The sequence below is a fragment of the Pseudomyrmex gracilis genome, unplaced genomic scaffold (genome assembly GCF_002006095.1).
Source record: "Pseudomyrmex gracilis isolate BER0280 unplaced genomic scaffold, ASM200609v1 scaffold_34, whole genome shotgun sequence".
NCBI classification, from domain to species: domain Eukaryota; kingdom Metazoa; phylum Arthropoda; class Insecta; order Hymenoptera; family Formicidae; genus Pseudomyrmex; species Pseudomyrmex gracilis.
Window position 1 is genome coordinate 733,490 of NW_018020618.1, and position 16,995 is coordinate 750,484.

At 38.9% G+C, this 16,995-nt stretch overlaps 3 protein-coding genes across 5 annotated transcripts in view; 2 read left to right on the plus strand and 1 right to left on the minus strand.

The window, feature by feature from the left end:
* The window catches only part of LOC109852719, a 53,814-nt gene extending 46,715 nt beyond the window's left edge, over positions 1–7,099 (plus strand). For both annotated transcript variants that reach the window (XM_020424149.1, XM_020424148.1), the window contains exons 2-4: positions 4,667–4,855; positions 5,280–5,544; positions 5,679–7,099. In XM_020424149.1, the coding sequence (XP_020279738.1) occupies positions 4,667–4,855; positions 5,280–5,544; positions 5,679–5,704 (480 nt within the window). In that variant the 3' untranslated portion in view covers positions 5,705–7,099. The remainder of the gene's footprint in view (positions 1–4,666; positions 4,856–5,279; positions 5,545–5,678) is intronic.
* Positions 1–8,647, minus strand: part of LOC109852717 (nuclear migration protein nudC) — a 78,821-nt gene extending 70,174 nt beyond the window's left edge. The window contains exons 1-4 of the mRNA XM_020424147.1: positions 8,430–8,647; positions 8,260–8,337; positions 7,940–8,167; positions 7,646–7,840 (exon numbers count right to left, since the gene is read on the minus strand). Of these exons, the coding sequence (XP_020279736.1) occupies positions 7,646–7,840; positions 7,940–8,167; positions 8,260–8,337; positions 8,430–8,501 (573 nt within the window). The 5' untranslated portion in view covers positions 8,502–8,647. The remainder of the gene's footprint in view (positions 1–7,645; positions 7,841–7,939; positions 8,168–8,259; positions 8,338–8,429) is intronic.
* Positions 8,648–12,022: 3,375 nt separating this feature from the next.
* LOC109852737 (sperm-tail PG-rich repeat-containing protein 2-like) lies at positions 12,023–16,725 on the plus strand. Of its 2 annotated transcripts, XM_020424176.1 has the most exons (11): positions 12,023–12,202; positions 12,299–12,417; positions 12,529–12,684; positions 12,868–13,026; positions 13,087–13,308; positions 13,427–13,546; positions 13,629–13,776; positions 13,895–14,130; positions 15,488–15,662; positions 15,741–15,859; positions 16,445–16,725. In XM_020424176.1, exons 1-11 carry the CDS (start codon positions 12,091–12,093, stop codon positions 16,616–16,618), a joined length of 1,740 nt encoding a protein of 579 aa, XP_020279765.1. In that variant the 5' UTR covers positions 12,023–12,090; the 3' UTR covers positions 16,619–16,725. The 2 variants fall into 2 exon arrangements, with proteins under 2 accessions (XP_020279765.1, XP_020279764.1); XM_020424175.1 differs by having other exon boundaries at positions 12,868–13,308.
* The last annotated feature ends 270 nt before the right edge of the window (positions 16,726–16,995 follow it).

The following is a 16,995-nucleotide window of genomic DNA, read 5'->3' on the forward strand; positions in this document are numbered from 1 at the left end:
AATCTTAATTGCTTGTCGCGTGAAAAAATGTTTAATTGTTCGGTAAACTTAAATCCGAAAGGCAATTTATATTCATACCAACCGCTGTAAAGTACACGCTGTACATGCTTTGACATATTATGATGTAAGACCTGTACGTTCGTTATATCGTGCACAATGCAGAATGTGCTTCTAGATACTCACATTAATACTCAAGTCTACTATATCTTCGTACGTATATTGAAATTTCAATTATCCATACAAAGAATCGATTCCTTCCAGCTAAATACGCTAAGCGTCCCAACTCTTTCAACACTAGATTATTTCAATCGTGGGAACGATTGTATGTATATAAAAAAAGTGATTGTATATTTGATAAATGTTACGAGCGAAACGGCGCGCAAAAAATAATAAAACACTAAATATACAAAAGTTTGTGAAAAAATTTGAGCCTTATTAACTGCTACGTCTCAATATAAGTACCGTAAGAAATAAGATTTATCTCCAATACTCCATTAATGCGTTCCTCACGAAGACGGATTTTGTGATTTATTTTTTCTTCTTCGCGTTTTATGTATTTTTATGTATATTTATGTTTACATACTTTTATGTAAGTAAAAGTAACCAATTATAAGATACAATATACGCGTCAAATACATAATGTAAATAATCTCAGATGTTTGTTCCTCGGACGAATTCTGTTCGTCCGTCGGTTCGATAGATCTAAGCAGTTCGCGATGAGGCAAGTGTAAAATAATCCGTCTCACAAGATGCACAAGGTCGCTGGGAGTCTGTTATCGCTACCTTGTAACATATATCTTTTTACGCTCATTAGCGCTCACGCATCCGGCGAGGTGACGCGAGTTCGCTGCTTATGTGCGAAATGGACTATCGCGGGGGTCATCGATAACGTGTCCTCAAGTGCTCAGACTGACATAGACGCGCGCGCCTTCGATATATCGAACGTAATTTTCGTTCGTAATCGCGTCGTCAATTAATGAGTCAATCTACTCGCGTGCCCCGTGGCAATATTAAATTCCACCGGTGTACGTTACCGGTTTTCTACCCTTACATAATACAGGAAGAGGAGAAGGGACTCTCGGAGGAAATTCCGCGGATTTACGACGTTGCGCGGTATTTATTTAACAAGCGTTTAGAGATAACGAACATATACACACACACACTTAGCAACGTAATGTCAATGCGAATAAATAGATTCATGAGGCGCGGAACGGAAAAAGCGCGCGACGTTCATTACGAACATTACCGTTTTGCGATCGCAAGATGTTGACGACAAAGAAATCTTCCGTTAACGACTCGAGTACATCGAGCGCGTGCTGTCTTTTAATGAGGACGTTTACATTGGACAATAACGATGATTACAGCGGTGCCATATGCGGCATTGCGAACGTTAAACGCCGCATTATTAACCATTTAATACCGCGCGAGTTATTTTAACCGGCGTTTGACATTTATCCCGTGTAACCACGTGTTCCGTTGAATGCAGCGTCTCGATGAAGTACATACCTATAAAAGTTTTTCTAAAACGAATACAGCCTTGCTCCGAATACTGAGATAACGCCTCAATAGATAATTATGTGTTCTTGCTGTGTATTAATGAAAAAAAAACTTTGCCTCGTGCGGCAAAGATATTCTCATTGCATTCTTAGAAAGATAAGGAGCCGCACGACGACAGCGTGTAATTATACGCGGAATACGGTAGAGATGAGGAATAGCGTTGCTTTAAAAGAAAAAAAAAAGAAAGAAAAAAAAAACTCGAAATTAATGGGGATATCGCGTGAGCCGGGGTGTGCATTTTCATAATATCCAACATGCGCACCGATATCAAACTTAATATCGCGCCTTAATCATACCGACACATTCCAAGGACATTCCAAGTTTCTTTGCTCGCGCGATATTACTCTTCCCGTCGACCGCGAATAAGAAGAGACGCATAAACGTCGCTACTTCTGCCTTTCGTATGTTAATACCGATTAAAATGTAATTCTGATATATCTTTATCGCATTTAACGTGATAAGACATGAGAGAGGATTTATATTTTTTGACTTGTTCTCTTTAATTAAAGAATTTTCTTTATGATACACGCATGTTAAATGGGTGTCTCGAGCGAATTGAGAACGACACTCGAGATATTATATCTTGATTTATTTCGATATTAAAGTCCTGTAAAGTATCGAGTAAAGTGTTGCTACCGCTCGCAACTTCCTGCGAAGGAAAAAATTGAATTCTAACACCTCTCGGAAACACGGCTCTCCAGACACATACGAGTTCAAAATCCGTTTCAGGGTATCGCGTTACGTGGGCCCGGCACAGGTGCGGCGCTTCGAGGATAACCAGTGTATTGAGTTCCACAAAAATTCCTAACGACTCCTCACCGCGCGTAAGCTTCGCCGTTCTCTCCATCGGTATATCTTTCTCGTCCCTTATCCGGCTATTCGCGGTCCCTCCCACCTTTTCTGCTCTCTCGCGCGGCGCAGGATTTTTCAAGATATCGACTTGCAAAGAAATATACCTGTCACCGTGTCGTGACTTTGGCACCGATGATTTCGTTACGAAATTCTTTGCTGCGTTCGACGTTTTTCGCGAATAATTCTCTTTTTCACGTCACGAACAGTTGTACAATGCTTGGCGAGATGTGTCAAAATCGAGTCTACATCTTTGAACATAAATGGTTTTATAACGGAATCGTTTTTCTACCGCACTCTTTTATCCGATGGAAAAGTATGTGAAATCTTGATTCAAAAATAATTAAACATAATAAATATATAAACTTGTTGTTTATATTATCATTGTTTGTATTCACTCTCACAGCTGTGCTCAATAAAGTTGTTATTATTATCATACCGACGTATGTTGTACACTACAAGGATACAATAAACAGGAAGCAGTGAATCAATTGTATGGTAAAACCGTATTACACCGCTCCGTAATATATGCCAATTTTCGTACGATCGTTTCAGCGAGCAATGACTTTTAAAGTAAATTGAAATAATACGTATAATTACGTATAATAAAGCCAATATAATTATAAGCTACCCGAAGCAAATTCATTAGACGGATATCCAAAAAAAAAAAAAAATCATCGCTATAAGTCGTTAAAAAAACTTAATATCCCTTTTTTGAACTCGCGGGTTCTTAATGTATATCATTTCTAAAAATAAGACACCTCTTTTGCCAGAGAGACCATAATTGACGCCGTAAATAAAAATTTACGAGAGTATCGAGTGCGTTGGTTTCTCGCGTGCGTACACATGACTTAGCGCACATGACTGACTTGAACCCGGTTTGATTAAATCTTCTTTATTCGCTTCGCGAACGTTATGCAAAACAGCAAGTATGAAACCGCACGGTGGTTCCATTAGAGTCGCCGCGACCGGTTGGGACGAGCACGAGTGTGCGCTTGAAAAAACCGACACTGGAGACGAAAAAGAACGCGCAAACTCGTCCAGTCTTGCGGCGGACACAGTCCTTGGGCGGCGCCCGGTCGCGAAGGTAGGCCACACCGATACAAAATGCACTTGACTTACGTGAGAAAATTGCCAATTAACTCGCGTAATCAACATACGTATGCAACGCGGGGTAGAGTCGCGTTGTCCTTGCTCTGCGCGAAATCGCGGAAATCGATCTGCTACGCTACGTGGTCGGAGAGTTCGCCAGGCGTGCGAAGGAAGCGTGAAAAGGCGACAATGACGACGCCGGTCGTGTCTCTCATGAAGATACGAGATGTAAAAACAACGGCGGCGAACTTAACGCGCGAAGTGGCGCGGCGCGCGGAATTCGAGAGCACAACGAGCGTTGTGCAACGATCAAACCGGAATGTCGAGGTGTTCCACGCCCCCGGGAGACGCCGAAATTCTCGTCAATCTTCTTCTCGCGGGAAGAAAGAGTGGGAGCAGAAAAATGTTTTCGCGCGATATACGCCGTTTTGTGCTTTAACGCCGCGCGTTTTAAATCGCGTGTAATAAAAAATAAAAAAAAAAAAGAAGACGATGGATTTCGAATGAGCGCGATCGACATTGTTCACGCAGAAAGCATTTATGTTTTTTTTTTTCGCGCGCAATTCTCAATCAGGAGAAAAAAATGCGGGAAAACATAAGTAATGTTTACATTGGAAAGTTCTTTTACTTTGTACCCGTTGGTACAGTAAACAGTAGAACTGATATGAACACATACAAGTGTTAAGTAACCCATGTTGAGATAGAAAGCACTATTGCGATAATTTCTCAAAGCCAAGATGAAACGTGACAAGGTTGCAGTAACAAGTTATCTTTAAAATGTTCTGAATAATAAATGGGAAATGCAGGTGCGTCTGTACGCGGGAAATGCAAATATAATCAGGTCGAACGTGCCTTCGCAAAACGTCAATCCCGAATCCGATTTCGCGATATGTATGTCGATTGGACAAAAGTATGTAAATTAATCATCGGTGCAATAAAAGGATCACACTGATACATACGCAATTTTGTTAAAGAAAAAATTCTTCCCAGCGTTTAATGCGTTTAAATGTACGATAATATGGCGTAGCTGTATGTGAAGTTTTCTGACGACAGATAAACGACACGCGGCCGCAGGTGGAGGACATGCGGGCGAGAGAGTAGAAGTGCAATCGGCATAGCATTATCGCTTATGCAATCGAAGCTTCACGTCAATTTACGTTGGTTTCAGATCGAGACGACGGCGGTGGTGACGACAACGGCGGTAGCCGCCAACCCGCTTTCCTGGCATATCCCAAGGCCGTCCTTGGTCGGACGTAGCGAGAGAGACAGCGAAAATGGAAGCTGGGCTCATCACTTGCATCCGAACTCCCCCTCGAGAGGGTCGACGTCGTCTCAAGGATCCACCGCCAGTACACACGTAAATTTCGTCTTCTTTGCATGAAAATTTAAAAAAAAAAAACAAAATAGCTTGCAATTTTAAATTAAAATTAAACCGCGCTTTTAAATATTCAATATAAACATCTAATTATTATTACTAAACCTCATAATTACAATTCCGATGCAAATTTTTTGCGCAAAACCATTTTATCTTGTTTAGATCTATCGCATTCGATAGATACGTTGCCGATAAATCTTGCAAATAATTTCAATTACAACACACACTGAGGATATAAAATTTGAAATTTTAATCAGTCCCGTGGTATAAAAATGATAATACTTGAATTTCTGCACTAGCTTGCGTCTTCAAAAGCGCGAGATATGAGAGAATCGCTCTATTCTCTCATAATTACACTTCTACGAAATAATAATAATCTGAGATTATAAATCTTTTGTGTTTATAGAGCGCGGCCTCGGGAACGTTGTTGCTCACCGCAGCGAATTTGGCAAATCTCGCGGCCATACACCCGCCCACGGTGACGACACCAAAACAGATGGACACCGCTTCGGTGGCAAGCAGCACCCACTTCACGGTCGTCAACGGTCTCGGCAGACCGGTCAAAGTCTATAGGAAGTCTTGGTGCGCGCGGAATCAGCTCACTGTGCTCGTATGCACCATGAGCTTTCTATTCATGGTTGGTCTGCTGGCCGGGATCCTTTACATGGAAAGTGAGTATCTGCTGCACCAACGGCCGTGTAAACTTCTATTGCCACATCTACCAGTGTTTCAACACCGCGCGCGCGCGATCTTCGCGGATTCACCATCCACAAACCTTCTCACCGGTGTTTACCTCTGATTGCAGTGAGGGCTCGCGACAAGTACAACTAGGCCGAGGGTGACGGGAGGCTGAAGAGGCGGCAACGGCGACGGCGACGGCGGTGGCAGTGGCGGCGATGACAAGTGACCGTGAATGACGATCATCGTGACAGAAACGGATAGCGAAGAAGAAACGAGAGAAGATCTCGACGGAATCGGGAAAATCGTTTCCACAGAAACAAGAGAAAGAGAAAAGAGGAGAGGACGCGCATGATAGATTCAGTCACGATACATTAACGATCCGAGTTACACTCGTATTTATATGTATATGTACATTTGCGTTATTAGAGCTGTTCAAACCGCGCCAGTTAGGCAGACGTTTCCGGCGACGCGGTTAGCATTATTTTAAGTATATTATAAATATATACATATATATATTGCTCTGTATTGCACCGCGACAGAAGTGTGGTACGTAAAAATCAGTAATTACATTTGTGTAATGAGTGCGACGTACTGTGTTAAGGGATTAACGAGATCCTCGCGTTGGGAGAAAAATAGCCTTGCGTATATTTATGCTGGAACTAACTGGAATTCATCGAATCGTACTGCGAGGCACGATTCGACGGAATATTGTAATGTTTTATGTTAATTAACCCCTCCCCTTACTACGTAGCGCTTGTCATGTAGAAGAGTGCGCACAGCAACTTTCTCTAAAAGAAAAAAAAACATTTCTTCACCGTTCTAGACGTGGTTATGACCACCGTCCTTCTGCACACTGTATATTGTTCTCGCATGAGAAGAAGATATATGTGGTAAGGGGTTTACGGACGACAGTGATACATGATGCGGAGTTCGCGATTGCTCCAAATGAAATGTGTTTTTACCGTAACGACGTTTCTCGTTCTTGGTTCTCGACCGATTTACCGTTCACTGTAAATTACGTTTCGAGAGCTAACGCGAAAGAGAAACAATTTAAAGTAATCTCTGGAGTATTTCTTGTCGTCCAAACGAAATTTCGAATCTCATTTTAACGAAACACCGACGAACATTCTGAAGCAATCGACGAGAAGAGAAACCGAAATAGTAAAATGCCTATTTAGGATCCGTAATTTAACTCTTACTAACAAGTTGTCTTAATCAAACCTGGATTTCTGTCTTGAGATATTACTCCAGGATTAAACATAAATGGAAAAGTAATGAGGGGCGGTCGCGTCGATCGCTTTTCGCGTCTGTGATATTATTTGCGTATTAATTAATCGTCGATTCAACAAGAAACTGTCAAATATATCACAAAGTTGTTTTATTTCACCCTACCTTTTGGTACCACATCGATATGATATTGATATCACAGAAAAATAATATCGCTAAATGATATTTTAACCCAACTTTATCATTTGTTTTGATACCAATATTGTCATCAAAATATGTAAATCTAAATTGTTTTTAGATACAAAAAGTAGCAAAACAGTGAGAGATTTATATAAAGTTATTAAAAAATATTTAAAAATAGTAAATATTTTTTTTCTTATTAAATTTGTTTTATAAAACTACTTTGGCACCAAGTAAAGTTTACTGGTTGTGCAATGACTATTTATTTTTAAATATTAATTTAAATAAGATTCTGCTTTAGAAACATATACTATCACAGTGTAGATTAGATATTAAACTACATGTAGAACATGATAACTCAAAACTTTTAAAACATAGAAATTACTGATTTTGTAATTACACCCCTCATGTGCAATTGATAAAATTTCCATACTAATGTATAACAAAACAAAAAATAGCTCAATAGGTTGACATTAGAGTTAACCGATATCTGATTCGAATCTTGCCACTTAATTTTTTTATTTGGAGTCTACTTTATCAAAAAGTATAAGCCCAGCAAACATAAAATTCACTGAGAGCAATGTGTGCCGAATAGCCCATGTAAGCCGAACACTTTCTGGTTTATATGTAACCAGAAAAAAAGCTGATGATAAAAATTGTGTGTGTGATTAAAAGAACACTTACCTCTACTTCTCCCAGAGTTTGGGTCCATCTATAATTTGGCATATCAGCCCCATTGCCGCTGTTGGGTTTCAATTTATTTTTTTCTTTTTCGTCCTCTTCATCTTGAGCATCTTCTTCTTCAACACTAGATTTATCTTTCGCTTCGCTCTTATGATTCCCACTAGGTCCTGGAACAGCACTTTCTTGTGCCATTTTCTATAAAATCAAAATTAAAAAAAGTCAAAACAATTAGAATTATCATATCTCACCTACTGAGTCTAAAAAGAATGAAACATCAGTCTGCAATGTGCATACCTTGTTATCTATTTCTTTTTGTAATTTAACAGCCTGTTCATCTGTTAACTCAACTATTCTAGAATCATTATCTATTTCTTGATCTTCTGCCGCTTTTTCTTCTTCCTCCTTTCTTTTCTTTTCAAGTCTTTCCTTGCGTCGTCTCTCCTGCTCTGCTCTTTCTGCTTTCTCAGAAGCAGCTTTAGCTAAAGCATTAGCTTGATGTTTTTTAAACTTGCTCATCACAAGCTACATAAAAAAAAAAAACAACAATTTAGTTGAGTTTTAAGCTCTAGAATACCAATATGTAATCTCATAGTTTTCCAAGAAACAAAATTTACTTTTTCAGCTGCTCCTTCGCCACCGCCAGTATAAAAGTCTGTTTTTCTCGATAGAAAACTGAAGATAGTATCTAATAACTAGAAAAAAAAAAGAAAATTTTGTGTATATTTTGTATAAAAAGCAGTGAAATATCTCATGCCGTCTTAACCTCAATCGAAAAGAAACTCACGTCTTGTACACCGCCTTCATGTTGTTGCGCTAAAGCCAACAACATTCCATCATATTGTTCCTCTTCCGTCATTGTTTATTACAATTACGTCGCACAAAAATATAACAATTTGTCCTTTTTTACGATCAGTCGCAACAAATCAATCGTCAAAACTTCTTTCTTGCTGATTGTTGTACCACGTTTCCACCGAAACATGGAAACATCTCGAATCATTCGAATTATCGACCTAACCAAAATGCCGGCTGAGCAATACTAGTAACGACCTCTGACAGTGAAGCAATCAACAAACATGTTTATTACAACTTAAGATATATCGATTGCTCATAAATATATATTTCACAAGTATTATAAGATATATTTTATTTTTAGCTAAAAAAGATATAAAAATAAAAACAAATTAAAAAAAATTTATTTAGACACACAACTTATGATATATTATTAGATTTTGTTTGCTATGTAAAGATTAAATGTTCTATTTATATAAATTATCTAATATATATATATATATACTCTTTTACTTTAATGTTTGTCGTAAAATATTAATTTTTAAATATTTTTTTCGGAAATTGCCTAAAATTATTACGCAGTAGGTTTCATTAAAAAACCGTTTATTTTACGAAAGATCAAACGATTTGTTATTACATATCCAATTATAAAATTTGATCATAATATTTAATAATCTATAATAAGTATAATAAATATGGGAGACACCGGTTCAATGGTCTCACGGTCTGAGTGCGATGGTTGCGAGCGGGAAATCCCGAGTTTGAATCCACACTGTCGAATTTTCCAAACCGGTCTCTTTCAAGTCGAGTTTATATCAATTGAAAAAGCAAACTGAATCGAGCCTTCGAATCAACGGGTCGATTCTGGAGGTCGATTCTGTATCACGCAGTGTAGTGATAATTACAAAAGTGAGCGAATTTACTAAAATATCTATAATCTTATTGGTAAACAACTAATAAAATTGCTTACTTTTGTCATTTTCACTACATTACATGATACAGAATCGACCCCCTATGTCCATACAATGTAGTAAAAATTACAAAAGTGAACAAATTTACTTGTTGATGATCAACAAGATCATAGATATTTTAGTAAATTCACTCACTTTTGTAATTTTCACTATACTGCGTGATACAGAATCGACTCCCAGCTTTAAAATTAGATATGAGAAGATATGGAAAAGGAATGTAAAGAAATATTGTTGTAACCTTAAAGAAAATCAATAAAAATTTCGGAAAAATCATTTTATATTTATAAGATCCGTGTTCGAAATGATTCATATCAAAATACAAGATTATTCAATTAATGTTATGTCGGACACGGATAAACTAAACGGGATAAACTAAAACCTTATTTCCCGTTTTTGGAGTTGTATAAAGCAACATAGGCGTTCTTGCAATGTTTACGCATGATATGTTGAGACGTCGGTGGGGAAATGTTTTTCGGAGTAGTAACGTTGTTAAGAATGTAGCTCAGTCTGTCGGTGGCCGTCGCGCTAGTTCGTGATTCGGTACGTTTTTTGAGTCGTTATCATCGAGATTTTATTTCGCATGTTGTTGACGGCGATGCGCGGCTGATGGATTCTTTATCTTTAATTAATAAGCATGTATTTTGAAGAAAATGTGTACATTTTTTTTTTTAAGATAATACACTATTTTTTGCTATTCGTTAATACTATTTGTTAACGAAGGTCGCAAGTACAGTAATACTGACCGTTATGTAAACATCACAGACGAGAGGCATCATGCTAATGCGTTTGTAATCCTTTAAATCGATTACTCGAATGCTTCTATATGATCACTTCTCTCTCTCTCACTCTGTCTTTCTCTCTCTCGATGCTTCGGTTACCGAGTAGCACTCACGGTACCACTCAGATGATCGAATGCCGCGAAATAGCGGACAGAGATGAGCGTATAATATTGGGATAATTATGCATGTACGTCGATGTGGAGCAACGCGAAACAGCGGACATCAATTACGAATATCGGCGCGTTAATTCCAATGACGGGGTCAATTAATATCTACATCAAGACGATCGCCTGTCGCTAGTTTTGACGTTTCCGATGCACGTACGAATATTGTCCAAATCAGACAAAGGAACGCGAAACAATTGCTTCCTACCAGAAAAGGCGTGTGCAAATAATCAGAATCGATTCTATCGATCTTGATTGTTGCCTCTTTTCCGCGTTGCCGATTGGTTGGTTGGTTCATCGAGTCAAGTCGAATCGATAAGATCGAGAGAGTAAATAATGAAAAGCGATTTTGAGACAGTTCGTTGTATATGTAAAGAAAATTAAAACCGTAACTAAAGTCTCGTGACAGGAAAGAGTAGGAAAACAACACGTGAAAATAACGTGACTGTAATTTATATTATATATAACATTAAATAATACATATTATACATATAATTTATTATATATTTAAAATATTATAACTTCATATTGTATTATATGTATTATATACATACTACAGTAATGTCACTGACCTCGGCCGCGCGGCCTTGGCGGGGTCACTGACCTCGGCCGCGCGGCCTTGGCGGGGCACTGACCTCGGCCGCGCGGCCTTGGTGGGGGGCGGGGGTCACTGACCGCGGGCGCGCGGCCTTGGTGGGGGGCGGGGTCACTGACCGCGGTCGCGCGACCGCGGCGGGGTCAATGACTTCAGTCGCGTGACTGCGGTGGAGTTACTGACCTCGGCCGCGCGACCGCGGCGGTGTTACTGACTTCGGTCACGTGATTACGGTATATATATATATATATATATATATATACATATATGCGTATGTGTGTGTATTATGTATAGATATAGAATATTACATATAATATATATAATATTCTCTTTTTTACCCTTTTCCATGTCACGTGACTTTAGTTACGTGTTGTTTTTCCACTTCTCTCTCTCACTATTTTTTGAGTTCGATTTTCATACGTTATTTCTGACATTTCTCATATGTGTATTATATAGTTTATAAGACGTATATACTATCTGTCATCGCGGTGACAGGTTGTGTTTACTGACAACACGTTAAATAAAAACAACAATAGCGTGCGCGTAGCGCGCGCCTGTGTTGTGCTAGTAGTTCAAATTACGCGTGGCATCCAGAATGATTTTCCTCTTTCTCCTTCCGCCTCCTTGCAATTATCGAACTTCCCGAATTACTTGAATGTGCGCCTAAAACAGATAATTGGTGTGAAATAAGTTTTCTTACTGACGTATGTCGTTAATATATTAAAATATATTAGTAAAAATATTGAAAGAATTTAAAAAAATAACAAAAATAACAGTTTGAGAATAACAATTGTTTCGAATCGTTGGAGGTACTCGGATTGACATTCTAGAGAGTATAAAAACTAAGAAAACTATACTTTATTAAAGCATATATATTTTTAACATGGTTTATTATCTGTGTAATTTATTCTTTTTTTTCTTTCTGTGATTAATTACCTAGGGTAGGGTATGTAGTTTACTTTTCTTACTTTTAAAAAATATTGTACAAAGAATATTGATTATTTGTTTTTTTTTGTTTTTTTTTTACAATACACTTGCTGCGTAACATTTGTATTCTCTTTTACACACTTATAGGTTATACGTCAGCTATAAGTCAAATTTATACTTGAAACTTTATTTTCTCAATCGTGCATTCGAAGGTCCAAGCATGGCGTTTGACAGAACTGAGAGATTTGTGAAATCAAGAACGTCAACTTCCGCTTATGTGGGTCCGGGATCTTATGATATATCGGAACTGTCAAAGCCACCTCGAGATCCGGGTAAAACTCTCGTAATGCACAACATTCGTGAATTTTCTCGTGAAATTTGCATTGACTCGCGTATACTGCACACTTTTACACGACCATGTTCCACAGACAACGCTTATCCATTTTTGAACGGAACTAGCAGGCAGACAGTCGGCATACCAAAAGATGTGCATAAGTTTCCAGGTCCCGGCTCTTACAATATAGAGGCGCCACGAAAACATATACCAGTATACGTGCATTTTCTCTATTTATATCTCATTTATTTGCAATTCTTCTGCACGCGCTTGGTAGCGTGTACGTAAATACATAACGTTTTGTAGAAACGCAATAATTTATAGAGCGGCGTTAGCCACGATTACACTGACGTTAGATTTAAAGAAAAGGTGCACGAAGGACCAAGTCCGGCAGAATACACCTTGCCGGACGATCTATTTAAAGAAACACCACGGAAAATAAGATCTCATTCGGGCACTTGGCGAGGTCCTGCAGGCAAAGTAAACTATTTTGCTGCTGCATTTTTTTCTTCGTTACAGTTTATTGCAAATATATATGCGAACACAGCACAGTGTTATATGCAATATTAATTTTTTGTAATGTAGTGCACAATTAAATATTTCAAATTTTAAATTAATATAAAAGTCAGGTATTTGTTGTAACTATTTGTCACATCCATATAGCTATGGCTGATTCGTCCTCCGCGATCGACAATAACGTCGGGCCCGGCCGTTCCTTCGAAACGCGATGTCTACGGATACGACTACAATGAACATGGCATACTTGTGAAAAATCCGGTCATCAAGCTTGAACCGACCGATTTTTACGATATTCCCCGAGGGGTAAAAATTCTATGCCTTCTGTTTGTGAAAGATCTCGCGAAACGATTATTCATACTGCAGGAGACAAACTTTACCACTCTGAAGTACAAAGGAAACTTTTGGAGCAGAATGAAGGGTAGAGATGACGAACGGACTTCCGTGACTCCGGGTCCCGGGGACTACGAACATGAAACAAAGAAAAGCCTTGCTCAAATCCGCGCCGAGAAAACCAGAGAGACGAAAAGAGGCGCCGCTAAGCAGCCGCGTTTCTTGGAAGCTTTGTGCCAGCAAAAATTGCGCCAAGTAATTTTAAGAACATGCTTTGTAACTTTCGCGTCACTAGTTTCCTCGCAAAAACTGGAAAACTGTCTTTGTTTAAGTACGAATCGCCTTATGAAAATCTGTTTTTTTTCTCGCGAAGAATTTTCCAGCTCCCAATTGTTACGGCCCACCGAGAAGCGTGTTCGATAGGTACCAACGTATTCGATGCAAGTGTAATCCGTATATGGTGGCACCGCCACCGTTTAATCAAACCACACAAGTGAGTTTGTCTGTAAAATGTGATTTCAATCTTTTGATATTGCATTTTTCTATGCGCGTATAATTGCTTTTTCATATTTAAGAGATTCGAGCACGGTTTTCAATCAGAAACGCCTGGACCTGGAACATATGAAATCGTAAATCGACTATTTTGTTTCGGTTCGATTCTCAATGCACCTTTCGGTTCTTTCGATACTCGTTTCCAGAAACTCGAGGTTATGACAACACCAGGTAATGTCGTTTGGATAATTATTAGACTCTGCTTTTTCAAAAATTCCAATTAAGTAGCTTTAATATTAACAATATATTTATATTATATCCGCAATAAAACTATAGTTTTACGATGTAGGACCTGCGGATTATCACACTGACGTAGGAAATATAGCCTTCGAGTCTGTAAAACGTTACAAAGGTAGGAAGAGAAAACCGATTACTTATCTCGATGTTCATAAAACACCGACATCGATAAACGACGATGATAAATCAACGTTGACTGATAAATACAGTGTAATGGATGAAGAAAAATCTGCGGTGCATCACGCAGTCTTTAAATCAAGAGTAGATAGATTTCCAAAAATTTGTAAAGTAAGTGTTGCAGGTATATAATTAGTTCAATTTGTCTAGAGATGTTCTAAATCGCTTAATTAATTAGTTTAGTAGATACCAATTACTATAAGAAAGATAGAATTTAAAAAAATAATTGTTTTAAATAAGAGAGAGAGAGAGACGTTATAATTACACAGAAGCGATAGAATTTTATTTCATTTGATCGTGCATTTTAATGCGTCGTGACAAATTAATTAAAGTGTTGCGGCATTCACTGTGATAAACAGAGAGAGAAATAGAAATTACCCCTGTTGTGTTACAAGACGGTGAGAAACTCGAGCTAGTAGTCACAATAAGTTTGTGGTCAGACCGAGCGTCCGAAGATTCTTTCGGCTTGCTCGGAAGATCACCGTGAACCCGAGTAATCCTGGAAGCGCAAGGTAATCAGGAGAGCCAGAGACGAAATTAATGGCGGCGGATCGAGCCGATGCATCTGTACCCGAGGCGATTCGAGGCCAGGATCCAATCTGGCCGTTAATCGAGAGCGTCGGGACGAGATTCGATGCCGCAGCCAGTAGATAGCCCAGGATAGAATCGTCAGTGCCGAACGACTTGCTGCTGATTCCGCTGTACTCGATGAGTTCGTGTAGTTTCGATTAGCTGGCCTCTCACTTAAACTGTCGAAACGGTGTGAAACCGTGAGCGAAATCTGCAAATGATGCACACCTGCATCGGTAATCTAATGCGGTTATTGACTAACCGCGACAGTTTCTTGTCGGAATGATCGAATCACTTGGCGATAATTGCGAGCGACATCAGTGCGGTGTTCTTTCTCCTTTCGGTGAATATCTTTTCTAACGGGGAAAAACAGTGGAATCCCAATTTAAAGAGGCGCTGTGTATTTGCATAACGTAGGGAAGAGCCGGTGACAGTACACGCCGGAAATGACGTTTTGCTGAGCTGTGCAGGTCATTTCCACGCAGAGGCGCGTGGCCGATGTTGCCCAGAGAAATCACTTCCGGCTCGCTGAGCCGGAAATTCGAGCCAATCCCTTGCCCTGGTGTCTCTGTCTCTGTAGCGCGAATTGCGGATGGCCGGAAACATCGGCATTTAGATTTGTGTGCCGGCGTCTATCCTAAATGATTAAATTATAAAAGCGCGCGCGAGAGAAAAAGAGCTGTATTTCCCAAAAATTTCACGATTCCGTAATCTCGTCAGATAGGATTAACTCTCAGGATAGAAACATTCAGTCATTTTCTAATAAAAGAAAGCTCCGTGAAAATCTCGTGAAAAAACAATGAAAAAAAATTTTGTTTCTGGAAATAATGCTGTAAGATCGAAAGCAATGTATATCAGTATTCATTTGTGCAAATAAAGAATTGTTTATTTTCGATAGGACGATATACCGGATCCAGGTGCTTACGAAGCTTTATCAGCCTTCAAGGCTAATCGTGATAGATGCGATTTCCTTTGCCGACGATTAGCTCCACCCTTCGGCTCACGTGCCAGTCGGTCTACGATGATATCAAAAGACGTCGATTTCCATGTACTATGTACAGATCGATTTGCAGGTATGAAGCGAAGCACGGATAACTGAGAAAAATCATACGAGGGTGGAAAGCTTTTTCATTATTGCCGCGTGTGCGCAGGACCGTCGCATTACGATCTCAGGGGAGACATATCAAAGAATGTGAAGAGCGGCGTGATATGCAGTGCTCCTCGTGAGAGGAAAGAGGATATCAAAGGACCAAGCCCGGCGCATTACCACGTAAGATGTTTTTTTGCGTCAGGCGCGTATACATATTAATTAAGTAATCTTGTTTTTTTTCATCTTGCAATACATATCTGTACGTTTTATCGAAATCTTATTATTATAATAAATCTTGTAGATTTTAATACACGGCTCGTGCATCCTAGAAGTTACTTAATGACGAACGAATGATTGCGTTCGATCGGCTTTAGTCTTTAATCTTGCTACTCGTGGGAGTATTCGATAATATTTACTTAGTTGTAACATGGCAGGATATTGCGTGCTTACAGCGTATGAGAGTAATACCGGATGCTTCAGATGGTGATATATGAGAGGTGCAGCTAGACGCTATGAGATGTACGCTAGCATCCTGCATTATTCTCCCCGCCGTATTTTCAGCATATCCGTGCGTACAGCAGGTTTACAAGTTGCGGATATGTAAAAAAATATGTGACTTAATTACACTATGATATTGCGTGTAATATGTTACTCGGCAAAAAATGTGGCATTATATTCGAATACGTCGTAACGTAGAATCGGTAATGTACCATCAATTTAAGTATATGATTAAGCGATTACTATTTATAATTTTTGTAATTTTAGATAAATCCGTACATTACGTCATCCGTTTTGAAAAAGTCATTCAATGTTACTCTGGGCAAAGCGAGATCTGCAAATGATATCAATGAGATCCAGAGACCGTGGCGTTATCGGCGATCGAAGAAAGTTCTTCGATGGTTTGCCGCACCTCTCAAAATGCATCAACATTGTATCTAAACAATGTTGTCTAAAATTTCAGTCGACTGACAAGTTGACGGAAAAAATCTTGCGCCAGTTTTATTATTCTCTATTATAAAATTTTATATTTTATCAATCTTCACACGAAATTACTTGCAAGTCCACGATTACGTTTTCAAGTCATTTGTGCTCGATTAATTATAAATGTGCGCTTGTACAGTGAATAAATGAATTCAATCTACAACTATACTTCCTTAAATTGTTTCGAGTTTCTATAAATCATTTACGCTTATTGAATATGCGGAACAAATGTAAAATCTCATAAATATTCAAAGAAGGGAAGGAGCTTGCAATGCCATAAATTTTTCTTTGAACTTTCCGAGGAGATCGCGGCTAAGATCAATATCGTGAAAGTC

What these genes read in the sequence shown, in the direction of transcription:
- LOC109852737 (XM_020424175.1), top strand. Translation starts at nt 12,091, where the DNA reads ATGGCGTTTGACAGAACTGAGAGATTTGTGAAATCAAGAACGTCAACT. An exon ending in AAAGCCACCTCGAGATCCGG is followed by an intron (nt 12,203 to 12,298) that starts GTAAAACTCTCG and finishes CATGTTCCACAG; the next exon opens with ACAACGCTTATCCATTTTTG. An exon ending in ATGTACAGATCGATTTGCAG is followed by an intron (nt 15,663 to 15,740) that starts GTATGAAGCGAA and finishes GCGTGTGCGCAG; the next exon opens with GACCGTCGCATTACGATCTC.